The 26,644-nt window shown below is 47.4% G+C and overlaps 1 protein-coding gene across 2 annotated transcripts in view; it reads left to right on the forward strand.

Moving 5' to 3' along the window:
* The window catches only part of as3mt (arsenite methyltransferase), a 57,726-nt gene that overhangs the window by 12,920 nt on the left and 18,162 nt on the right, over window positions 1–26,644 (forward strand). For both annotated transcript variants that reach the window (XM_072557107.1, XM_072557108.1), the window contains 5 exons: window positions 628–778; window positions 2,568–2,704; window positions 10,978–11,047; window positions 12,467–12,548; window positions 14,193–14,324. In XM_072557107.1, the coding sequence (XP_072413208.1) occupies window positions 628–778; window positions 2,568–2,704; window positions 10,978–11,047; window positions 12,467–12,548; window positions 14,193–14,324 (572 nt within the window). The remainder of the gene's footprint in view (window positions 1–627; window positions 779–2,567; window positions 2,705–10,977; window positions 11,048–12,466; window positions 12,549–14,192; window positions 14,325–26,644) is intronic.

The following is a 26,644-nucleotide window of genomic DNA, read 5'->3' on the forward strand; positions in this document are numbered from 1 at the left end:
TTGAACCTCAGCAATGCTGTCTGTAAAGTTGAAGTCCCCATTCCCGTTCATTATGCACCAAGACGAGCTGTTGAGAGGAGCGGGTTGGGCTGTTCTTTGCATTTTACCCACCAGCTGGGCACAGCCTCAGAGACAACACCATGACCAGACACAACAACAATAAGATGTAGCTGCCTGTACTCGTGTCCCAGAGACGTTGTGCTCCTGCTCCCTCGGATTGCTGTGGGTGGGAAGGGGTGGGGCTATCTGTGAAGGAGTCAAGTCTGGGGCTGACTAGTAAGGAGGTGAAAATGGATAAATATTCCACATTAGGGTCCGGTGCCAGGGCCAAGACCAGGGTGAGTTTGCCTTGAACTCCACCCCAAGAGAGCAAAAGGAAGGTGAAATGGGTCAAAATTCAAAGGGAACATGATAATATTGGTCACCCATTGTTCCTGTTGTATCAAGTGGGGCTAATTTTATAGCTGCCTTAAAGAATTAACTCAGGCATGATAGGCCAAATGGCCTGCACTTTTACCATTTGCTTTTCTGATTCTGTAAAGGCCTTTTTATTGGACCTGTGTGCTGTGTGCATTATTTCTCCTTGAAAAGGTTTTAATTTGAGTTTGACTTTGTGGCCTCTGATAGGTACTATGGATGTGGACTTGTGATTCCTGAATGTCTGGAAAACTGTTGGATCCTGGACCTGGGAAGTGGGAGCGGCCGGGATTGCTACATGCTCAGCAAGCTGGTGGGAGAGCAAGGTCACGTGACTGGGATTGACATGACCCAGGAGCAGGTAGTGTTTCAGGTTGGGGCCCCTGAAGGGGATTTGGAGGGTCATCAGCACAGCCTCCACTTCCTGCTCTTTCTGAATGCAGGGCTGGTGAGAAATCTGTGTCATTCAGCATTGACATTACAACCAGGACCTGAGCTGACGTACGTCCGTCAAATGGCCTGGCCTTTTCAAACTCCCCATAGCTCTCCACGTCATGTCTCACTCTCTAGCAATGTCCTTTCGCAAATGGCTATCCCTTCTTCCTACTTCCACCTACCTGTGGCATCATTAGTCAATGTGTGTGTATGTCCCTCTGTCTCTCCCTCTGTCTCTCCCTCTGTCTCTCCCTCTGTCTCTCCCTTTCTCGCTTTTGCTCGCTCTCGCTGTCTCCAGCCCCCTCTATAACCTGAGGCTGACCGATGGGCCTATTCTCCACACTTTGCCAATACCTGTAGTCTGTACAATGTACTGCCTGGGGGTATTGTGCAGTAACAGAAGGGTTACAGTGACACACACACACACACACACCAGAGTGCACAATGTCTGTCACTGAATTGGTTCTGTACTTGGATGAAAACATAAGAATCTTCCACTGTTTTTGACGTGAATGTCTTTTTTTTATTTAACCTAGCAATAATTATACTCTTTAGTTATGAGCTCTGTAGCAATAACATGTAAAGATATTGTCGGACAGTGGTTGCAAATCCATGAATATGCATGTATGTGTGTGGACATACCTCTGTGCGTATGAGTACACATACGTTGTGTCTGTGTACATGCCTGCCCATTCCTGAGCCTGTGTGCATGTGAACACTTATGGCAGCGTGTCTGAGTACGTTTGTGCATGTGTACGCCTGTGTGTATGTGCATGTGTGAGTGCATGCGTACATGTCTACACCTGTGTGTGTTCACGTACGCCTGTGTGCGCGCGCGTGTATGCCTGTGTGTGAGCATGTGTACACCTGTGTGGGGGTGTCTATGTGTGAGTGCGCATGCACACGTCTACACCTGTGTGTGCGGGCATGGTTGTGCACGCCTGTGTGCACATGTACGCCTGTGCGTGCCTCACATGTACACCTGTGTCTGTGGATGTGGGCACGTTTATGCCTGTGCATGTGTCTGTGTGTGTGGGCGCATGCATGTGTATGCCTGTGTGTCTGTGAACGTGTATGCCTGTGTGTGTGTGAACGTGTATGCCTGTCTGTGTGTGAACGTGTATGCCTGTCTGTGTGTGAACGTGTATGCCTGTCTGTGTGTGAACGTGTATGCCTGTGTGTCTGTGAACGTGTATGCCTGTGTGTGTGTTTGTGTGTGTGCGTGTGCACATGTACACCTGTACATGGATATGGCATGCACATATGCCTGTGCATGGGTGTGTGTGCATGTTCACGTGCAGGCCTGTGTGCGTGCGCGTGTGCACATGTATAGCTGTGTGTGTATGTGTTACACCTGTGTGTGCACACACATGCCTGTAAGCCTGTGTGCGTGCTCGCGTGTTCATGTGTCTGCCTGTGTGTATGTGCACATACTGAGTTTACCACTGAAAAGAGATTCTTTGAACTTTATCACACTGTTGGTTGCAGAAATGTGCTGTTTGCAAACTGGTCACCACAACGACTATGTTAAAATAGTGCCAACACTTCAGGGTTTGCAAAGTTCTGAAGCTATCAACGGCAGTGTGTAAACCTAAGTTTTTCTTTCCTGACTTTGATAGTGTTTCGTTGTAGAGGAGAGGGAGCTGTTGCAGTAATTTTGTGGGTGGTCTGTGTAAACGGTGTTGTTTTGTGTCCCTATTGCTGTTGTGCCACAGATACAAGTTGCTCAGAAGTTTATCGAATACCACACTCAGCTGTTTGGCTTCAGTAAACCCAATGTGGAGTTCCTTCAAGGCTACATTGAAAAACTCAGTGATGCTGGATTGAAGGACAACAGCTTTGATATCATTATGTATGTAAGAGTCTTGATTATTTTGTTCTTTTAGTCATCAAGCAGTAGCAATGAAATAATTTCTTTACTCTGAACCTTGCCAGTTAGAAGAATAAAGACTGAGTTTCTGGTAAGATGTGTAGGTCATGAGGTGCCAGGATGAAGAATTTGTTATTGTGTTTGGAATATTGTTATTCACAGGCAGGCTGTATTTATTTCCATTCTTCTATGGTTTGGTGATGTTCCTGACGAGACCAGCATTTGCTGCTTTTTCCTCATTGCCCTCGAGAAGGGGGATGGTGAGCCATCACCTTGACCACTGGATTATAGAGTCATACACCACCGAAACAGACCCTTCGGCCCAACCAGTCCATGCTGACCATAATTCTAAACTAAGCTAGCCCCAACTGCCTGTCCTTGGTCTACCTCCCTCCAAACCTTCTCTATTCATGTACTTATCCAAACTGCTACATGTTGTATCTGAGCCCATATCCACCACTTCCTCTGGCAGGTCATTCATTACGCGAACTACTCTGTTTAAAGAAAATGGTTATCCCTAGTCTTGAACTCACCTATCTTAGGAGACAGACCGTTGCTATTCACTCTATCCATGCCCCTCATGCTTTTATAAACCTCTAAAAGGTCATTCTTCAACCTTCTACGCTCCAGTGACAAAAGGTAGTGAGTTTTGAGAAGCTCAGGTTGAGGTTCTGGACGTAGGTTTGCTCGCTGAGCTGGAAGGTTTGTTTTCAGATGTTTCGTCACCACACCAGGTAATGTTTTCAGTGAGCCACTGGTGGTGTAGCCCGCTTTCTATTTATATGTTTAGATTTCCTTGGATTGGTGATGTCATTTCTTGTGGTGACATCATTTCCTGTTCTTTTTCTCATGGGGGTAAATGGGATCCAAGTCAATGTGTTTGTTGATAAGAGTTCTGGTTAGAATGCCATGCTTCTAAGAATTCTTTTGCGTGTGTCTGTTTGACTTGTCCTAAGACAAATAAATAGAAAGTGGGCTACACCACCAGTACTTCATCTGGAGGCTCACTGAAGATGTTGCCTAATATGGTGATGAAACGTCTGAAAACAAACAGGGGACTGGAGAGTAGCGAATGTTGTGCCCCTGTTCAAAAAAGGGAATAGGGATAACCCCGGGAATTACAGGCCAGTTAGTCTTACTTCTGTGGTAGGCAAAGTAATGGAAAGGGTACTGAGGGATAGGATTTACGAGTATCTGGAAAGACACTGCTTGATTAGGGACAGCCAGCACGGATTTGTGAAGGGTAGGTCTTGCCTTACAAGTCTTATTGAATTCTTCGAGGAGGTGACCAAGCATGTGGATGAGGGTAGAGCAGTGGATGTAGTGTACATGGATTTTATTAAGGCATTTGATAAGGTTCCCCATGGTAGGCTTATGCGGAAAGTCAGGAGGCATGGGATAGAGGGAAATTTGGCCAATTGGATAGAAAACTGGCTAACCGGTCGAAGTCAGAGAGTGGTGGTAGATGGTAAATATTCAGCATGGAGTCCAGTTACAAGTGGAGTTCTGCAGGGATCAGTTCTGGGTCCTCTGCTGTTTGTAATTTTTATTAATGACTTAGAGGAGGGAGTCGAAGGGTGGGTCAGTAAATTTGCAGATGATACAAAGATAGGTGGAGTTGTGGACAGTGAGGAGGGCTGTTGTTGGCTGCAGAGGGACTTAGATATGATGCAGAGCTGGGCTGAGGAGTGGCAGATGGAGTTCAACCCTGCCAAGTGTGAGGTTGTCCATTTTGGAAGAACAAATAAGAATGCGGAATACAGGGTTAATGGTAGGGTTCTTGGTCAGGTGGAGGAACAGAGGGATCTTGGGGTCTATGTACATAGATCTTTGAAGGTTGCCACTCAGGTGGATAGAGTTTGTAAGAAGGCCTATGGAGTATTATCGTTCATTAGCAGAGGGATTGAATTCAAGAGTCGTGAGGTGATGTTGCAGCTGTACAGGACTTTGGTTAGGCCACATTTGGAGTACTGTGTGCAGTTCTGGTCGCCTCACTTTAGGAAAGATGTGGAAGCTTTGGAGAGGGTGCAGAGAAGATTTACCAGGATGTTGCCTGGAATGGAGAGTAGGTCGTACGAGGATAGGTTGAGAGTTCTCGGCCTTTTCTCGTTGGAACGGCGAAGGATGAGGGGTGACTTGATAGAGGTTTATAAGATGATCAGAGGAATAGATGGAGTAGACAGTCAGAAACTTTTTCCCCAGGTACAACAGAGTGTTACAAGGGGACATAAATTTAAGGTGAAGGGTGGAAGGTATAGGGGAGATGTCAGGGGTGGGTTCTTTACCCAGAGAGTGGTGGGGGCATGGAATGCGCTGCCCGAGGGAGTGGTAGAGTCAGATTCATTGGCGACCTTTAAGTGGCATTTGGATAGGTACATGGATGGGTGCTTAATCTAGGATAGAAGTTCGGCACAACATCGTGGGCCGAAGGGCCTGTTCTGTGCTGTATTGTTCTATGTTCTATGTTCTATGTTCTAAACCTTCCAGCGCAGCGAGCAAACCCACATCCAGTGAAAAAATGTCCCAGCCTCTCCTTGTAACTCAAAACCTCCATTCCTGGCAACATCCTGGTAAATCCTTTCTCAACCCTCTCCAAATTAATACTATCCTTCTATAGCAGGGGAACCAAAATTGGGCACAGTATTCCAAAATTGGCCTCACCAATGTCCTGTACAACCTCAACATGACATCCCAGCTCCTATATTCCAACTGTCTGAGCAATGAAAGGAAGTGTGTTAAACGCCTTCTTAACCACCCTGTCTATCTGTGATGCAAACCTCCAAGTATCTGAATGCAAGGTGTGTGTTCTACAACACTACCCAGGGCCCTACCATTAATTGTATAAGTCCTGCCTTTATTTGTTTTACCAAAATGCAATATCCTGCATTTATCCAAATTAAACTCCATCTGGGTAGGGACAATGATAGTGCTGTTGCGAAGGGAATCCCAAGAGTTTGACCCACTGATAGTGAAGGAACAGTTACATTATTCCAAGTCAGGATGGTGAGCGGAACTTGATGGTGTTCCCATGTATCTGCTGCCCTTGTCCTTCCAGATGGCCGAGGTCATGGGTTTGGAAGGTGCTTACTGAGGTATCCTGGGTGAGTTACTGTAAGGCACCTACTGGTGATACACACTGGTGCCAATGTGCATGGGGGGGTGGGGTGAATGTTTACGATGGTGGATCAGGTGCCAATCAAGTGGCCTGGATGGTGTCGAACTTCATGAGTGGCTCATAACTGGGCACTTGTAGCAAATAGAGGGAACAGACAGGAAGCTTCTGTTAAATACAAACTCTGAGTAGCCCATGTTGGGTACAAACTCTGGAGCTTCCTGCCTTCCAGCCATGCTCTGTGGGTGTAGCAACACTGCCTAGATAGCAACAGTTCAGGAAGACAACTCTCGTGGGCGATTGGGGGGGGTCCAATAAATACCAGCTGAACCAGCCATGCCCACATCCTCTGATCAATTACCTTAAGGGAATAAAAAGCTTGAACCTGCACGTCAGATCACAAGAGCAAACATGTTGGTAGTCGCTACTCTCAGTGAATGGTGGAGTGGACGTTCCAGGCTGGACGGTGGAGTGGACGTTCCAGGCTGGACGGTGGAGTGGACGTTCCCGACTGGACGGTGGAGTGGACGTGCCAGGCTGGACGGTGGAGTGGACGTGCCAGGCTGGACGGTGGAGTGGACGTGCCAGGCTGGACGGTGGAGTGGACGTGCCAGGCTGGACGATTTGCTCCTGCTACGATTTATGGTCTTGTTCTAACGTCGCAAATCGAGACAGAAACATCTCCCCTGGTGCTTTCATTGTTGGGTTGGAGAGTTAGGAGGACAGAGGACTCTTCTCCCTGGAGAGACAAGATCTGATTGAGGGTTTCAAATTCATGAGTGTTCTGGAAAGAGGAGATAGCATGTGAAAGAGGAACTAGCGAGCATGCATTTACAGAGATGTGCAAATGAAGCGAGTGTGATGTGAGGAAAAGCTTTCCTTACTCAGCGATTGGTTCGGGTCTGGAATGTACTGCCGGGAAATATACTGGCGGCAGGTTCAACTGAGGGATTCAGGAGGGGCATTGCCTAGTTATTTGGATAGAAATGGGAAAAGGCAGGAGGATGGCACTCAGTAATAGAGCCAGCGCAGACCTGATGGACCAAATAGCCTCCTCTTGTGCATTAAAGCTCTGCATTAACGGGTGTCTGAAACTTGCCAATTTAATATTGCTAAGGTTGGGATGGATGACCCTTTTGGGGTTGGTGGGGAGAGGGGGTGGGTGTCAGGGACATGTTGGGAAATGTGTTTCCAAGGCAAGGAAATCTTGTCCTCACCCGATGCCCTGCAGCATCTCCCAACAAATGGCTCTGGATGGGGATCAGCACCTCTGGGTGTTTGCCGAGGAAGCAACAACTGGGAGGCAGCTTCAGCGGAGAGTCAGGAACTGATCCCTGGATCCGATCAGGAGTTTTACAAGGTGGAAAGTAAAGTGGGGGGTTGGGGGGCAGCTGATCAGTCACAGGAGCGTGGGCACGGAGACGGAGGGGTGTCACCAGGGAAACGGGCTACATTCTGATCCGACTCAGTGGCCATTGCCGTGGCTGGCTCCAAGGTGAGACTTTCACCACGGTAAGAATCACTGACCCAAGTAGATAGAGAATTTGATAAGTGGTGGGCGGAAAGGGAAAAAAAAATTAGTGTGACTTAAATTGAATTGCGTTGCCAAATATTTATCATCAAAACTTCACCTTTGTAAATAAGGTCAAAGTTGCACAACGCCAAATTGTAATCCAACCTGTTTATTTGGAAGTAGGCCATTTGGCCCATTGAACGGTGGAGCACATTCAGTGAGATTTGTGGTTGATTTGGTCATCTCGAACTTCCCGCTTTATCCCCATAACCCTTTGGTTCCCTTCCTGATTAAAATCTCTCTCGATCTCAGCCTTGAATACACTTAAAGAGCCAGCCTCAACAACCCTCTTTGGTGAAAAGTTCACTCCTGCATAACCAAATTAAGTCCCCATCACCTGTGTGACCCTTTCCTCTGAGATGCTGCCCTGTAGTCTTAGACACTCTGTCAAGGGGAAAACTACCTTTCCACATCTCCCCTGCCAAGCTCCCTAAGAATCCTGTATATTTCAATCGGGTCACCTCTTAGAGTCATAGAGTCTTAGAGATGTACAGCACGGAAACAGACCCTTCGGTCCAACCTGTCCATGCCGACCAGATGTCCCAATCTAGTCCCACCTGCCAGCACCCGGCCCATATTCAGTCTTCCGTGTTTAATTTGTTTTGTGTGGGGATAAAGCATTATCTGAATTGACAGAGATTATACTCTTGATTTAATGCTGTTCTTAATATCTCTGGTTCCATCAGTTTCTTGTCTAAAGCCTTAGTAAAGGAAATGCAGAATAAGAACAGCAGAATTTGAGAGGATTAATTCAGAGACTGATCATTCCAAGTTTACATCTTGCATCCTAAAGTACCCAGTAACAGGAAGTAAACAACTTAATTGCACATTGATATGCAGATATGCGACTTAGAAAATGAATTATTCAGAATGCACAACTATGAATAAATGGAAAGATATTGCAAGGTATGTTTAGAAAATCTCCAGGTTTTTGCTGTATTGGTTTAACTGGATTTTGTCTGAAATGCTGAACCAGTGAACAGCATGCCAGCCTGTTCTAGTCAGGATGAGGTGGTGTGCTGTGTCTGCTGCTGGTTAGATGGTTCCTGTAACCTTCCCCACAGTCTGCTGGCTGCACTGTAATAACATTCTTCTCTCACACCAGCGTGTGTCTGCGGCTGCATTTACACCTCGACAGTATCGATGCTGAGTCCAGCTCTTCACCCAGAGTCTGACCAGGGGGAGGTGGAGTGAGGAGGGAGCCTGATGCCCCTCCCCCCTCTCAGAGAGAGCTCAACGCCCCCCACCAACGTGGAGGGAGCCCAATGGACACCCCCCACAGAATGGGCCTGACACTCCTGCATCCGGTGTGATTGGAGCCCGACGCCCTACCCATTCCGCGCGGAGGGGGCCCGACGCCCCCACTAACCTCCGTGTGGAGGGAGCCCGACGCCCCAACTAGCCTCCGCGCAGAGGGAGCCCGACGCCCCCACTAACCTCCGTGTGGAGGGAGCCCGACGCCCCTACTAGCCTCCGTGTGGAGGGAGCCCGACGCCCCCACTACCCTCTGCACAGAGGGAGCCCGACGCCCCAACTAACCTCCGCGCAGACGGAGCCCGACACCCCTACTAGCCTCCGTGCGGAGGGAGCCCGACGCCCCTACTAACCTCCGTGTGGAGGGAGCCCGACGCCCCCACTAACCTCTGCACGGAGGCTGCCCGACGCCCCTACTAGCCTCCGCGCAGAGAGAGCCCGACGCCCCTACTACCCGGAGAGGGAACCTGATGCCCCTACTGCCCTCCACGCGGAGAGGGAGCCTGATGCCCCTACTGCCCTCCACGCGGAGAGGGAGCCTGATGCCCCTACTGCCCTCCACGCAGAGAGGGAGCCTGATGCCCCTACTGCCCTCCACGCGGAGAGGGAGCCTGATGCCCCTACTGCCCTCCACGCGGAGAGGGAGCCTGATGCCCCTACTGCCCTCCACGCGGAGAGGGAGCCTGATGCCCCTACTGCCCTCCACGTGGAGAGGGAACCTGATGCCCCTACTATCCTCCACGCGGGGAGGGAGTCTGATGCCGTTACTACCCTCCACGCGGAGGGAGCCCAACACCCCATGACCCCTCCGTGCAGAGGGAGCTTGACACATTCCACCGCTCTCCCTGGTGCAGAGGGAGCTGGACGCTCCTCGCAGAAAGGAGGGATTGCCGGATATTTGCATCTCTAGCTGTTGTGTGATTGGATTCCAGCCCACACCCAGTTCGGTGAGGTGGGGGAGCTGGTGCTGGGCTGGGATGGGCAAAGTTAAAAATCACACACACCAAGTCAGAGTCCAACAGGATTATTTGGAAACACTAGCTTTCGGAGTGCTGCTCCTTCATCAGGGAGTTAGTGGGGCAGGAGTGTAGGACACCGAGTTTATGGCAAAAGATCACAGTGTCATACACTGAGACGAGACATTGAACAAGCCTAGATTGCTGTTCAGTCTTTCATCTTTTAGAATGGGTGTGGATTTCGATTCATTATTATGCAAATATTAATGACCATCCTACAAGGTGGACTTCACGATAGACAAAAACACAGAGTGGCTGAGCAGAGGCTAGTAGCCAAGTTCAATCCCCGTGAGGATGGCATCAACTGGGACCTTGGGTTCATGTCACACTACAAGTGACCCCACTGCACTACACACACACACACACACACACACACACACACACACACGCACCTATACACACACACGTGCACACACATGCACAGACACACACACACACGCACGCACACACACACGTGTACACATACACATGCACACACATGCGCACGCACACACACACATACATACACATGCACACACGCACGCACGCACACACACACCTACCTCTGCCAGGCTCATACTCACTCACACTCGTGCACAGTCTACCAAGCGCAGGCACACACTCACATTCACACACTCTCCTGCATAGAAACTCTGCCCCTCTCTCTCTGTCTGCCTCTCACTCTCTTTGTCTCTCTCCTTCACATGTGCACGCATACGTAAGTCTAAGGGGCGAATTTACATTTGCAGATACGTTCTATTTTGCTCTAAAAGCACGCAATCTACAGGCAGTCAATCCATGTGACATTTTACACATTCCTACTTTGGAAATAGAACCAGTCTGGCTCAAGATTGGGATACAGACAGATTCTAACCTCATACCTTTGATGCATTGTCTGAGCTGAGATGTCCCCCTTTTTTAATAAAACCTTAAGTTATCTCGGGAATGTGACATGAAAGAAATTCCGGGATGTAAATATTAATGAACAGAAGCCTGCAACCCATTCTGAAAGACGAAAGACTTAACAGCAATCTGGGTTTGTTCAAAAAATCGTATCAGTTGCATGACACTGATCTTGTGCTATAAATTCTGTGACTTATGATCCTGCTCCACTAGGTACCTGATGAAGGGCCAGTGCTCAGGAAGCTATTGCTTCCAAATAATCCTGTTGGACTATACCCTGGTGTTGAGTGATTTTGAACTTTGTCCACCCAGTTTAAATGTTTGTTTCCTGTTTGTTTGGGTAGATGCCCTTGGCTGTCACAGATTAAAATAATCTTACAGAGAGGAACAGTTTGGACCATATTTTGTTTTCTTTCAGATCTAACTGTGTGATTAACCTATCACCTGATAAAAAGGCTGTGCTGAAAGAAGCGTATCGAGTGTTAAAGGTACGCACGTGATGTTTCCCCTGATATCTGACAAGTTGCAGCTGTATTTGGAGAACAGATTGCCTGTTTGTTATCACCCTGAGTCCATTACTGCTCTCCTTTCCTTCACAAATGATGTTCAGGAGCTGGTGTTGGACTGGGGTGGACCAAGTTAAAAAATCACACAACACCAGGTTATAGTCCAACAGGTTTAATTGGAAGCATGAGCTTTCAGAGCACTGCCTCTTTAAAGCTAGTGTTTCCAAATAAACCTGTTGGACTATAACCTGGTGTTGTGTGATTTTTAAGTTTGTCCATCCAAGTCCAACACCAGCTCCTCCACATCTGATGGCTAGAGTAATTCTGCTCCGGCCCAGGATGCTCCTGAGAGCAAGGAAGGTGTGGGGATTAAGGAAATCAGCGCTGTTCCTGACCCTAATATCACTGGAAGGTTTGTTTTGTCTTCATTCATGGGATGAGAGCATCGCTGGCTAGGCAGCATTTATTGCCCATCCCTAATTGCCCAGAGGGTAGGTAAGAATTAACCACATTGCTGTGGGTCTGGAGTCACATGTAGGCCACACCAGAGAAGGATGGCAGATTCCTTCCCTAAAGGACATTAGTGAACCAGATGGGGCTTTCTGACAATGGACTCATGATTATCGTTTGACTCTAATTCCAGATTTTTTAAAATTGAATTCGGATTTCACCATCTGCTGCAGTGGGATTTGAACCTGGCTCCCCAGAACGTTATCTGGGTCGTTGGATTACCAGTCCAGCGATAATGCCACTAAGCCATCACTTCCCTGTGTGTGAACAATGGAGGTGGGGAGGTTGTGATCGAGGTCTGTAGTTAAACCTATCGCTACATTTGGTGAGCTGGCAGAGTCCAATTGCTGGGCCCACAAGAGTTGGCAGCTTCAGGAGAGGATGCTTTTGAAGGAGGGGATGGTGACGGAGGGGTCTTGGGGTTTGGGGGTCAGTTGACTCCTCCTTTCTGTCGTAACCAGCTGCTCAATCCTTGAATTCAAGACTTCAGTTTAAACGTTTAATCCTTTAAAATTAAGTTTTTAATTTGAAAAATGAAACAAGCAGAGAACCTTGGAGTGTTGCAGTTCCAACCTCAGTTTGCGTTGAGTTTGTTGGCTTTGGACAGTAGGAAAGTCCTGAAAAGGGCAGAACCTTTTAAATATTGTTGGGGTAGAGGGCAATAGTGTCTCGATGACCGAGAGGCTGGAAGATTATCTGGGGACATACAGGAATGCAGAGTTGAGGTTAATGTCAGATCAGCCATGATGTTATTGAATGATTGAATATCCTACACTTGTTCCTGGTTGGTTCATACGTCCAACTGCACAGACCCGAGCCCTGTTTTATTGAAAGAAGAATAACAGGTTCTTGCTGATGGATGCTGATGTGAAATGGTTTCTCCCTTATTAGGACGGGGGCGAAATGTACTTCAGTGATGTCTATGCTGACTGCATCCTTCCCGAAGCAATAAGAACACACAAGGTTTTGTGGGGTAAGTGGCAAAGGAACCTGGTTGTTTTGTTGCAGCGGCAAATATTCCGGAGAAATTGATTCATATTCTGTGTTCATCCAATCGCAGACTCCAGGACAATGTCAAAACCTTTCTCCATCTTATCGAGAGGTGTCGAGTGAAGGGAGGGAGATCCAGAGATAGGGCATTGCCAATTTTGTTGAGAGGAGATTGAAGGGGAGATCAAAGTGGGAGGAAAGGGAGCACGAGTGAAAACTGTTGTGGCCGTTGAGAGAATCTGTGGGTTCCATATCTGTTTGGGTCCACTGAAGGTGGGGTAACTGTCACTGTTCTCACTTGTGCAGCAAACTGCAGGGGTGAGCCAGCTGCTCTATATAGAACCTTCTGGATTTTAACTTCCAAGCCATACAAGAGTTCATTACTCACCCTCCACCCTCCCATGCCCTCTGGCCCAGCAGTGATTTTGTCAGTTTAACGTTGAGGGAGAAAAATGAAAAGGAAAGTGTATATGTGGATGAAACTGTTAGGTCTAACCTGACGAACTGTACAGCCCAAGCCAGGGGTTTCTGACCACAGTCTGTCTCTGAGTACCTTTACCAGTCTTACCCCTGATCTCAGGTGAGTGCGGGTCAGAAGGAGGGCAGGTCACTTGGCCTCTTCCCACCCAGGTCCAGAGGGACTCGGGTGGAGACTTGGTGATGCGTTGCCAGGCTGTTTTTATTGGGAAGTCATGCAGAGGACATTGGTTAGACTACTTCTGGAATGCCATGTGCAATTCCAGTCTCCTGGCTATCGGAAGGATGTTATGAAACCTGAAAGGGTTCAGAAAAGATTTACAAGGATGTTGCCAGGGTTGGAGGGTTTGAGCTATAGGGAGAGGCTGAATAGGCTGGGGCTGTTTTCCCTGGAGCGTCAGAGGCTGAGGGGTGACTGCATAGAGGTTTATAAAATCATGAGGGGCATGGATAGGGTAAATAGACAAGGTCTTTTCCCTGGGGTCGGGGAGTCCAGATCTAGAGGGCATAGGTTTAAGGTGAGAGGAGAAAGATTCAAAAGGGACCTGAGGGGCAACGTTTTCACACACAAGGTGGGGTGTGTGTGTGTGTGTGTGTGTGTGTGTGTGTGTGTGGGGGGTGGTGGTGGTGGTGGTGGCGGTGGCGGCGGCGGCGGCGGCGGCGGCGGCGGTGGTGATGAAGTGCCAGTGGAAGTGAGTCAAGACAGGGTAATGTAGGAAAGGCACAGCAGGTCAGCCTCCAAGGAGCAGGAAAATTGTCGTCTTGACCAAAGCTCCTCTTCAGGCTTTGACCCAAAAACGTCAAATTACCTGCTCCTTGGATGCTGCCTGACCTGCTGTGCTTTTCCAGCACCACTCTAATCTCCAGCAACTGCAGTACCCACGTTCGCCTGTCAGAGGAAGTGATGGAGGCTGGTACAACTGCAACATTTAAAAGGCATTTGGATGGGTATATGAATAGGAAGGGTTTGGAGGGATATGGGCCAAATGGTGGCAGGTGGGACTAGATTGGGTTGGGATATCTGGTCGGCATGGACGAGTAGGATCGAAAGGTCTGTTTCCGTGCTGTACATCTCTATGACTGGTATAATCTGTGTCTGGCAACCAGGTAACATATGTGATCTGTGCTTGGTCTGATAATCTTTGTTCAGGTGAATGTCTTGGAGGAGCTCTGTGGTGGAAAGATCTCTTCAGAATCGCCGAGGAGGTGGGTTTCAGCGCCCCTCGTCTTGCCACTGCCAAGAGGATTCCTGTGACAAATGCAGAGCTCAAGAAAGTTGTTGGTAAGAACTCAAGGATTCAGGGATTTGTATGCATCGCCTTCAATCTAGGTTGTTCTGTCCCAGAATGTTTCCAAACGTGACTCCTGTTTTATCCCTCCCACTTTGTTTGACCCCAGCCTTTGGGGGAAGGAGGTAGGGGACAGGAGTTGAGTAAAGCGAGAGTTGAGGAGCAGACGGACTTGCCCCGGAAAGGCAGAAGCAGACTCTGTGGTCAGTCTGTCTGACCCGCTAGAAGATAGAAGTTCAAGATCCAGGAAGGTCTTGCAACTGAAAGAAATCTGACCCGAGTCCACGGTGCCATTGCCGAACTCAGCCCATCACCCGGTGACCCTCACTGGTGCTACGGTTTGGAAAGCGCTGAGCTAGGGAAATAGAACCCCCTACAGCATTGAAGCAGGGTTCAGCCAATCGAGTCCACACTGACCCCTCTGAAGAGCAGATCTCCCAGACCCACCACCCCATCCCTGTAACCCGACATTGCCCATGGCTAATCCACCCGAGCCTGCACATTTTTGGACTGTGGGAGTAAACCCACAAAGGGGAGAATGTGCAAACTCCACACAGACAGATGCCTGAGGCTGGAATCGAACCCAGGTCCCTGGCACTGTGAGGCAGCAGTGCTAACCACTGAGCCACCATACAATGACCAGGGTTATTGTGTAAAGATTAGAGTGGTGCTGGAAAGGCACAGCAGGTCAGGCAGCATCCAAGGAGCAGGAAAATCAATGTTTCGGGCAGGAGCCCTTCATCAGGAATGGGTTAATGTGTAATGTCATTCATATTAATTCAGAGTCCAAGACTAATACTGTGAGGGCATGGCTTTGAATCCCGATGATCGAATTTGAATTTGGTAAAAAGCTAGTCTCATATCCTTTAGGGAAGGAAACTGCCATCCTTACCTGGTCTGGCCTACATGTGACTCCAAGCCCACAGCGATGTGGTTGGCTCTTAACTACCCTCTGGGCAATTAGGGATGGGCAATAAATGCTGCCTAGCCAGCAGTGTCCACGTCCTGTAAAAGAATAAAAGGAAACATTATTCTCTACAACCCTGTAAATAAGTAGTGGGTCACAGAGGCTGATGTCCAGTCCCACTGGGCTCTCCTTATCTAAACCACCAAGTGATTATCTAATTATTCAGGAGCCAAAAATCACAGGCCACTTTGAGAACATGTGTTGCTGTTTGTGGGCTGTTGGGTGCAGTTTGTTTCAAAATGAATCTGCTGCTTTCAAGTTTTGGATGCAGCCAGAATAAATGTGTTTTGCCTTTTGGAAGGAAGCCTTGAATCTGAGCCGCGTGTTGGTCACATCAGCAACAACATGCAGAACAAATCCACTCTCTCTTTGTGTTCGAGTTGACTGTTTTGTTTTCCTTCATCTCCAAGACCTTGAAAATCCAATGTGTTTTGAAGATAATTGCTGGGATGAAGGGGAGTGAGTAGGGGGCAAGTTTTGAATAGCAGTCAAGGATTGCTGGTGTTAAATGGTGCTTGTTTTGTCTCTGCAGAGCTGATTATTTGTGAGATGAGCCATTGTGTATTTTGTCAGACTGAATGCTGAGAGTGCTGGCATTTCTATAGCACCTTTCCTGACCTCAGGCCATCCCAAAGTGCTTTGCAGCCGATTTTAATAGTTTTCAGATGTTGTTGCTTGTTGTAATGTGTCAACCAGTTCTCCCCACGTCTGCAATCTGTTCTTGAGATGCTGCCCTAGGCCGGCAGAACTGTCCTAATATACTTCAGAACCGTTCCATGGGATCTTTTACATGCAGAGAGGGCTCCCTCAGGATTGTGCTGGAAGCAGCAGTGTGGATTTCTGTGTAAAGGATCTGGAGTGGGATTTGAACTGACAAACGTGTGACTCTCAGGTGAGCTGTAGTAGCCAGCTCAGTGTCCAACTAGGGTCTTGTCAACTTTAACTCTGTAACAGCCGAGACTGAACACACCACCAGTGCCGCACACATTCAAGCAATTCAGAAGCTGTGCTGTTTAAAAGATGGAGCATTTTATTTAACACTTCCATGTAGGCCCAGTTGGCAAGGTCCATCTTTTATCACCCGTTCCTTTCGTTACCGTGGGTTGTTGACTTCCTAGACAGTTTGAGGGTAGTTAACCACATTACTGTGGGTCTGGAGTACATGTAGGCCAGACCGGATAAGGTTGGCAGATTTCTCTCCGTAAAGGACCTGAGTGAAACAGGTGGGTTTTTATGACAATTTGTGGTCACCATTACTGAGACTAGCTTCATAGAAAACAGGAGTTGGAGTAGGCCATTCGGCCCTTTGAGTCAGCTTCACCATTCAATCTGATTATCCAACTCAGTGCCCTGTTCCCATTTTCTCCTGTCATCCCCTTGGATCCCTTGAGCTCTAAGAACTACATCTAACTCCTTTTTGAGAACAGCCTGTGTTCTGTGACAGAGAATCCCACAGTCTGGGTGGAAGACATTTCTCCCCATCTCAGTCCTACCCCTGTATCCTCAGACTGTGACCCCTGGTCCTGCATTCCCTGGTCATCAGGAACATCCGATCCATAGTTCTCCTGGCTGGTCCTTTTAGAATTTTATAAGTTTCAGTGAGTCTTAGTCTCACTCCCTTAGTCTTCAAAACTCCAGTGAATACAACTGTAACTGAGCCACTTTCTCCTCCTACCTCAGTCCTGCTGACCCAGAGGAGATCATATTCTCAATGTCATTCATTGAATTTAAATGTCAGTCGCTGCCACAGTGGGATTTGAATCCATGTGTAAACAGCGCATCATGCTGACCCCTGCATTCCTGGCTTAGTGTCAGCACCACAATGCCACCGTCTCACCTAAATTTAATTTAGTGTGTGGCATTTTTATGGGGATCCAGAGGAAAACAGCTAACAATGTCCAGCGCAGCTGTAGGATGAGTGGGTGTACTCATGATATTGTACTCATGAAACATTGGGAGAAATTGAGGACCGCAGATGCTTGAGAGGCAGAGTCGAAAAGTGTAGCGCTGGAAAAGCACAGCAGGTCAGGCAGCGTCCGAGGATCAGGAGAATTGATGTTTCAGGCAAAAGCCCTTCGTCAGGAATTCCGGAAACATTGACTGTCCTGCTTCTTGGATGCTGCCTCCCCTGCTGTGCTTTTCCAGTGCCACACTTTTTAGAATAGAATCCCAACAGTGTGGAAACAGACCCTTCGGCCCAGCAAGTCCACACGGACCCCTCCAAAGAGTAACCCACCCAGTCCCATTCCCCTCTCCTATTATCTTACACTTACCCCGACTAATGCACCTAACCTACACATCCCTGAACACTATGGGCAATTTAGCATGGCCAATTCATCTGACCAGCACATCTTTGGACTCTGGGAGGAGACCCACACAGACCTGGGGAGAATGTGCCAACTTCACACAGACAGTCGCCCGAGGCTGGAATTGAACCTGGGTCCCTGGCGCTGAGAGTGCTAACCACTGTGGCACCACAACCCAGATGGTGGGAAACATTAGTCAAAGAGAGAATTTTGACAAGAACAGCACTTTTGGATTTTAAAAGGTTTGAGGAGCTGGCGTTTGTGCAATGGCTTCCATTGTCCTCAGTAAATCCTAGTGTCCTGTGCGGCCATTGAATTCTATTTGAAGTGTAGTCATGGTCAGTTGAGAAATGGAGTCAGGAGATAATCGGCCAGTTAGTTTGCATTGACACAAAAACAGAAATTGCTGGTGAAACTCAGCAGGTCTGGCAGCAGCTGTGGGGAGACAGCAGACGTTCTGCTGAAGAGACCTCCTTCACTAGCTCCTCTGCCACACATTCATCTGCTCCGTCCTCCTATTCCTCCCCTCACTAGCACGTGGCACTGGGAGGAATCCAGATATTACTAATCTTGAAGATCTACTTCTTAACCTTCTGCATAACTTCCTATATTCTCTCCTCAGAGCCTCATTCTTTTCTCTTCCTGTGTAGTTGGTACCAGTGTGTACAATGATTTCCTGCTGGTTGCTCTCCTGTTTGAGAATATTCTACACTCTCTCTGAAATATCCTTGAGCAGGGCACTAGGGAGGCAATGTGCCATTCTAATGTCTCATAGTCTGCTGCCGAAACGTCTGTCTGTGCCTCTGACTAGGGAGACCCTATCACAATCGAGAGTTTGGAAGATGATGTATCCCTCATGACAGTAGAGCCAATCATGGTACCTGAATCTTGGCTGTTAGTGCTACATTTCCCTGAGAGTCCAACACTCCCTACTTGGTAGCTATGTTTTATATTTTTAAAAAAGCTTAATCTAGAGACAGATCTCAATAAAACATATGCACACAAAAATAATCACCCTACTCCCTATTATAGATTTACAAAAACAAAGTATGGTTAGACTTAAGGAAAACACTTAGCTGTTCCCCTGTTGTGAGGAGCACCCCTTACTGAGTTTCTCCAAGGTCAGCTGTGAATTTCACTCTTAGTTTATTTTTCTTAGACCCATTTTCCGTGTCTGGAGATACTTGACACTAGACAGCAGAGGCAGACAGCTGTGTAGGATCACTGCCTGGTCAGACAGGTGTGAAGGGTCCCTGCCTGGTCAGACAGTTGTGAAGGGTCCCTGCCTGGTCAGACAGGTGTGAAGGGTCCCTGCCTGGTCAGACAGGTGTGAAGGTTCACTGCCTGGTCAGACAGGTGTGAGGGTTCACTGCCTGGTCAGACAGGTGTGAGGGGTCCCTGCCTGGTCAGACAGGTGTGAAGGGTCACTGCCTGGTCAGACAGGTGTGAAGGTTCACTGCCTGGTCAGACAGGTGTGAAGGGTCCCTGCCTGGTCAGACAGGTGTGAAGGGTCCCTGCCTGGTCAGACAGGTGTGAAGGGTCCCTGCCTGGTCAGACAGGTGTGAAGGTTCACTGCCTGGTCAGACAGGTGTGAAGGGTCCCTGCCTGGTCAGACAGGTGTGAAGATTCACTGCCGGGTCAGACAGGTGTGAGGGTTCACTGCCTGGTCAGACAGGTGTGAGGGTTCACTGCCTGGTCAGACAGGTGTGAAGGTTCACTGCCTGGTCAGACAGGTGTGAAGGGTCACTGCCTGGTCAGACAGGTGTGAAGGGTCACTGCCTGGTCAGACAGGTGTGAAGGTTCACTGCCTGGTCAGACAGGTGTGAGGGTTCACTGCCTGGTCATACGGATGTGAAGGATCACTGCCGAGTCAGACAGGTGTGAAGGGTCACTGCCTGGTCAGACAGGTGTGAAGGGTCACTGCCTGGTCAGACAGGTGTGAAGGTTCACTGCCTGGTCAGACAGGTGTGAAGGTTCACTGCCTGGTCAGACAGGTGTGAAGGGTCCCTGCCTGGTCAGACAGGTGTGTAGGATCACTGCCTGGTCAGACAGGTGTGAAGGGTCCCTGCCTGGTCAGACAGGTGTGATGGGTCACTGCCTGGTCAGACAGGTGTGAAGGGTCACTGCCTGGTCAGACAGGTGTGAAGGGTCCCTGCCTGGTCAGACAGGTGTGTAGGATCACTGCCTGGTCAGACAGGTGTGAAGGGTCCCTGCCTGGTCAGACAGGTGTGATGGGTCACTGCCTGGTCAGACAGGTGTGAAGGTTCACTGCCTGGTCAGACAGGTGTGAAGGGTCACTGCCTGGTCAGACAGGTGTGAAGGGTCCCTGCCTGGTCAGACAGGTGTGAAGGATCACTGCCTGGTCAGACAGGTGTGATGGGTCACTGCCTGGTCAGACAGGTGTGAAGGTTCACTGCCTGGTCAGACAGGTGTGAGGGTTCACTGCCTGGTCAGACAGGTGTGAGGGTTCACTGCCTGGTCAGACAGGTGTGAAGAGTCCCTGCCTGGTCAGACAGGTGTGAGGGTTCACTGCCTGGTCAGACAGGTGTGAAGGTTCACTGCCTGGTCAGACAGGTGTGAAGGGTCCCTGCCTGGTCAGACAGGTGTGAAGGGTCCCTGCCTGGTCAGACAGGTGTGAAGGTTCACTGCCTGGTCAGACAGGTGTGAAGGGTCCCTGCCTGGTCAGACAGGTGTGAAGGGTCACTGCCTGGTCAGACAGGTGTGAGGGTTCACTGCCTGGTCAGACAGGTGTGAGGGTTCACTGCCTGGTCAGACAGGTGTGAAGGTTCACTGCCTGGTCAGACAGGTGTGAGGGTTCACTGCCTGGTCAGACAGGTGTGAAGGGTCACTGCTCTGTTTTGTTCACCTCCCATATGACACCTGCTCTCTTACTCTTCCCTCACCCCGTTTTAGAAGTCCCTCTGTTTTGATCTCTTTTCCCCAAAGTTCTGAAACTTATAGTGAAAAGTAGCAGTAATGGAATAGCAGGTTAATTACCAGATGAAATCTCTCGACCTTTTTAGAGTTTTTTTTCTGGTGTCATATAAAACTTAAAACTGCATATGGGAGTGAGTTAATCACGATTTCATGTTTTGACTGACATTTACTTGACAAATGCTGTTTGTTTAGCTCAGATTTTAAGGAGAAAGGATGGGATATCCACCTACTGGATCCCTGGATCCCCCTCCAAACACACGCACATTCTGAATTATCATGGTTTCTCTGGGTGCTTTCCAAAATCAAAGCCATTCGTTCCTGTGAACATTTCACGGATTCCATTCTCTCACTGTCTTTAGATTTTTTAATAATATAATTCATTCACAGAATGTAGGTGTCGCTGGCTGGGCCCTGCCTTTATTGCCCATCCCTAGTTGCCCCCTTGACAAGGTGGGGGTGAGTTGCCTTCTTGAACCACTGCAGTCCTCACAGTGCTGGTCCACCTACTGTGATGTTAAGGAGGGAATTCCAGGACCTGGGAACAGTGAAGGAACACCGATGCAGATTTCCAGTCATATTGGACTCTCATTGTTTTTTTTATATAATGTTATTTTATTAAGAAAAAAGAGATTTTTAAATATTACAACAAATACACAACAATGCTATTCAAAACAGTCCAAAAATAGTACAAAACTAAACCCAAATAATAAAAAAAATTCCCAGCCCACCCTCCTACATGAATGTATAAACATATGTAGAGAAGTATAAAATTTTTAAAAAACCCTAAATTAGCTATTTAACTAACTAACTATTTAAATACCTAACAACAAAAAAATAAATAGCAATAACTCAGCCCAGCCAAACAAAATACTCATACATTCACAGTTCCTCCTCCCTGGATATTGGACTCATGAAACACAATCGTTACAGCTATATAAAAGCCCTTGTTAGTGTGGCAGATAAATCTGTGTCCAGGTATTTCAAAAAGGGTTGCCATGTCTTGTAAAAATTCTCAGTTTTCTGGTGTACCATAATTGTGAGAAAATCCAGGGGAATATGCTCCATAACAATCTTCCACCAACCCGGTAGGCCTGGGGGGTTTTCGGATATCCAACCTAGCAAGATATTCTTCCTTGCACAGAATGTAAGAATATTGAAAAGTTTTGCCTTATGCGAGTCTGCAGGAAATACAATGGGTAGGCCCAAAAGAAGTGAAATAGGGTCCTTCTCCACCCCTACACCTAAAATCCTCTCCATTACACCCGCCACAGCACTCCAATATGTTTGAAGCCTGTCACAAGACCAAAGACAATGGGTAAGACTCCCCGTACAGACCTTGTACTTGGGACATGCTGAAGATACCCCGGGTTTAAATTTTGACAAACGGTCTGGGGCTAAGTGGACCCTGTGGAGAATCTTCAACTGTAAAGCCTGGGTCCTATTGCAAATTGATATCTTCCTTGCATTCTCCCAAATATCCTTCCATGCCTCTGAAGAAACTTCAACACCCAGCTCTCTTTCCCACATCTTGCAGAGTCGATCAAACTCATCTGAGGTGGCACCCCCCAATTGGTAATATAGAGTACTTACAGAGAGTGTACTCTTAGCCCTTAGTACCCCTCTTTCTATGTCAGATTTGTAGAGATCAGTCAAAAGTGTGGTCCTTTTTTGAATAAAATCCCTAACTTGAAAAAAACGAAAGAGGTCTCTCTTAGGTAACTCGTACTTCCGTACTAACTGATCAAAGGATATCATTACATCTCCCTCAAATAAATCACCCCTAGCTGCCCAACATTTAAATCCTGAATCTATCATACCTGGTTGAAAACTCAGCACACCCACTAAAGGTGTAAACAAAGATGTTTTGCCAAGATTACCTTCCCTCTGCCAAATTGCCCTCCATGCTTTAACAGTATTGATGACTATTGGGTTATGGCAATATTCCCTAACTGTCCTCACCTTGTCCAAAAACAGCAAACTGGTAAGAGGGCACCTTGCCTGGGAGACTTCGATATCTAGCCATATTGAAAGAGGGTCCCCACAAACCCAATCACTTACGTAGGTCAAAAGCGAGCTTAATTGGTCATTTTTAATGTCCGAAAGGTCTACTCCCCCCCCCCCCCCCCCCCAATCTGTGAGGCAACTACAGTTTGGCTAATTTAATGAGGGGCCGTTTACGGTGCCAGATAAAGGAGCTGAACCAACTGTTCAGTCTCTTGAGTGTTTGTTTATTGAAAATCAGGGGCAGCATCCGTATAGGGTATAGCAAACGAGGGAGAATATTCATCTTAATAAGTGCTATCCGACCCAACCATGAAACTGGAAGTGCCTCCCATCTTTGGAGATCTTGTTTAATTTTTTCAAATAATTGAGTAAAATTGGCTTTGAACAGCCAATCCAGAACTGGAGTAATGAATATGCCCAAATACACAAACCCCCCCCCCGTGACCACCTAAATAGGAATCTATAGTCACTCTCAAGAGCCAACTCTTTTGTAAGACCACCCATAGGCATAGCCTCTGATTTAGCAAAATTAATCTTATACCCTGAAAAAGCGCCAAGCGCATGAATGCATTGTATCAGGCAAGGCACTGAAACTGCTGGATTTGTCAAGAAAATTAGAACATCATCTGCATACCGCAAGATCTTATATAATTTTGACCCCACTTCTGGAGCTGATATATTGAGATCCCCATGAATGGCCTCTGCCAACGGTTCAATCACCAACGTAAAAAGTAATGGTGAAAGGGGACAGCCCTGCCGTCTGCCCCTAGAAATATTAAAATTGCTTGATCATACCCCGTTGGTAATGACCGCCGTGAGAGGTACACTGTAGAGAACCTTTACCCATCTTATGAAAACTTCGCCCAGACCAAACCAGTCTAGAGTATAGAAAAGGTACGGCCACTCAACTCTGTCAAATGTCTTCTCTGCATCTAAAGAAATCACCAATCCCTGTATTGACTGCTGTTGGCATGCTTGAATTACGTTAAGCAGCCTCCTAACGTTATTGGAGGATCTGCGACCCTTTATGAAGCCCGTCTGATCCTCTTTAATAATAGAAGGTAACACAGTCTCCAGCCTTAACGCAAGAGCCTTGGAGAGGATCTTAAAGTCCACATTTAAGAGCGAGATGGGCCTGTATGACGCACAGTCTTCTGGATCCTTCCCTTTTTTAAGGGTAAATGAAATATTGGCCTCTCTCAGAGATGGTGGGAGACAAACATGACTGTATGAATCATTAAACATATTCAGCATCAGCCCTGACAGTATACTTATAAATTCCTTATAGAATTCACTGGGAAGTCAATCAGGACCGGGCGCCTTTCCATTCTGAAGCTGCCTCACAGATTGTTGCACTTCTTGCTCTGATAATGGGGCATTGAGAAAGAACTGTTGTTCGGGAGTCACACCCGGGAGCTTCAGATCTCTAAAAAAGGATTCCATTTTGGTCTGCCCCGCCTCACAATTCTCAGACTGATATAACTTAGAGTAGAATCTCTGGAACGCCACATTAATCTTTTTAGAATCACATGTTAGGTTCCCAGACCCTTCCCTAATCGCTGTAATGGTTTGTGGGGCATTTCTCTTTCTGGCAAGGTATGCTAAGTATTTGCCTGGCTTGTCACCATGCTCGTATAACTTTTGCTTTGCAAAAGCCAGCTCTTTCTTTGCTGTCTGCGTGAGCACAGAATTTAGTGCAGACCGCAGTGCCGTAATCCTTTGTAGTTTGACCAACGAGGGTCTGTCAAAATAGGCCTTCTTGGCTGCCTTCAACCGTGCTTCAAGGAGACATCGCTGCTCACCCTTCTGCCGCTTCCTACTTGTGGAATATGAAATAACTAACCCCCTGGCATAAGCTTTGGCAGTTTCCCAGAGAACAGATGAGTTATCAACCGAGCCTATGTTGATGTCTAGAAATGCCCGAAATTCCCTAGAGAAATACTCCACAAACTTACTGTCCATGAGAATAAAGGGGTCCATTCACCAGTACCTTGAATTCACTGTAACATCCTTAATCTTAACCACGAGGCACACTGGAGCATGATCAAAGCTGGCAATATTACCAATCGTACAGGATGCCACCAGATCCAGGGTTACCGCAGGGTTCAGAAAAAAATCAATCCTCGTGTGACATCTGTGCAGATTGGAGAAAAACGTGAAATCTCTACCTGTAGGATGGAGACACCTCCAGACATCCACCAATCCTAATTCCCCACACAAACCCAATAACTGTTTAGTTTATGCACAGGGTATTGAGGGACCTTTAGGCAACCTGTCTACTGTGGGGTCCATGAGGCAGTTAAAATCTCCCCCTATAATGATGTGCTGAGACTTGAGACTTATCAGTTTAGAAAAAGCATCTACCAAGAATTTAAGAGGATGAGCTGGGGGACAATAAACATTTAAAATGCCATATTCTTCCCCATTTATCAAGGCTTTAAGAATTATAAACCTCCCGTATGTGTCTTTAACACATTCCAACAATTTAAATGAGAGATTTTTCCTTACCAATATAGCCACTCCACTACTTCTGGTATTAAAAGATGAAAAATAGACTCGGTCAAAGCCATTCTGCTGTAATTTCAGATGCTCCTTGTCATCCAGATGTGTCTCCTGTAACAAAGCAATATCCACCTTCTCCTTTCTAAGACTCTAGAGTACCTTCTTCCTCTTAATTGGTGAGTGACTTCCCTTGATATTCCAGGTACACCATTTAATCAAATCATTAGCCATAATCTTCTGCAATTACATTTAAATTCCAGAGAGGAGGAACCCAAACCACAAATTGCTGAGCTTTAGTGTCGCATGATCCACCAAATATAAAAACTACATAAACTAAAACCACTACATTTAACAAACATACAAAATTATCAAAAATAAAAAACAACAAAATCCAGAAAACAAACCAACATATAAAGCGCCAATAGCGCTGAGTAGGGGAACTCATCCCCTGCCCAGAGAGGGCAACTACCCGTCCCAAACTGCCCATAAATAGGCATCTAACCATCTCAACCACCTTCACTTCTCCCAGCTAGAGCCGCATCGCAAGCACAAGCTAAAAATAATAAACACCCCATACAATATCAATATGAATTTTAAAAATTCTTTTATAAAAAAAAGGGAATAAATCCTTTGGTATGTCCTAACTTAGAAATTTAAAATGTACATCTTAACCACCGCCAGACATAGTTTGAACCAAATTATTATCAATAGAGGAAAAAAAAGGGGATAAACAAAGCTCCAACCGGATTTCCTCCAGTTCTTTCACAGAATGATAAATGCATCCCCAAGCAACGATATTTATACATACTACAATTGTTTAAATTAGGTTAGTTTGTCCATAAAGTCTCTTGCCTTCTCTGATGTGTCGATATCTCCGATGCATGGATCCATCTAAGGTGATCCGAAGCACTGCCGGATATCTCAGGGAGAATCCCAAGCTCCTTCAATCTTCTCTTGACACCATCATACGATTTTCGTTTCTGGATCACCGCTGCTGAAAAGTCCTGAAGAAACATGATCTTAGACCCCTCGTAAATTAGGGCCTTTGGATCCTTCCCCTGGAGTCTGGAAGCCTCCATGACTCTCTCCTTATCCCGGTAATGATGGAACCGCACCAGGAAAGGACGAGGGCATTGACCCAGACCCGACCTCCGTGCTGTGACCCGGTGAGCCCTCTCTATCTTCAATCTTCTCTTGCCAGTCTCCAAGTCAAGGAATTTCGGAAGCCAATCTTCAACAAATTCCGCACGCCGATCACCTTCTTTACCCTCAGGCAGACCGATGATCTGAATGTTTTTTCTCCTGCCCCTGTTTTCAAGATCATCCACTTGGTCATGCAAATTACGAACCTGCGTCTTCAGGGCTTGGATCTCTTCCTTGAATGAACTGGCATCAGCTTTCACCACTGTGACCCTGTGCTCCACCTCATCCGTCCTCTTCTCCAGGTCTCCCCATCTGCTGCTCATGCTTCTGCAGCATGAGAGAGACTGGAGCCAGCTTCTCTTCAATCTGTTTCTCTAACATCTCGCGAGATTTCGAGAGCTGGTTCACCAGGTCCTGGAGAGTAATCGGCTCGAGGCTGCTGGCTGAGCTGCAG

This window comes from Chiloscyllium punctatum, chromosome 38, assembly GCF_047496795.1.
Source record: "Chiloscyllium punctatum isolate Juve2018m chromosome 38, sChiPun1.3, whole genome shotgun sequence".
Taxonomy (NCBI): Eukaryota; Metazoa; Chordata; class Chondrichthyes; order Orectolobiformes; family Hemiscylliidae; genus Chiloscyllium; species Chiloscyllium punctatum.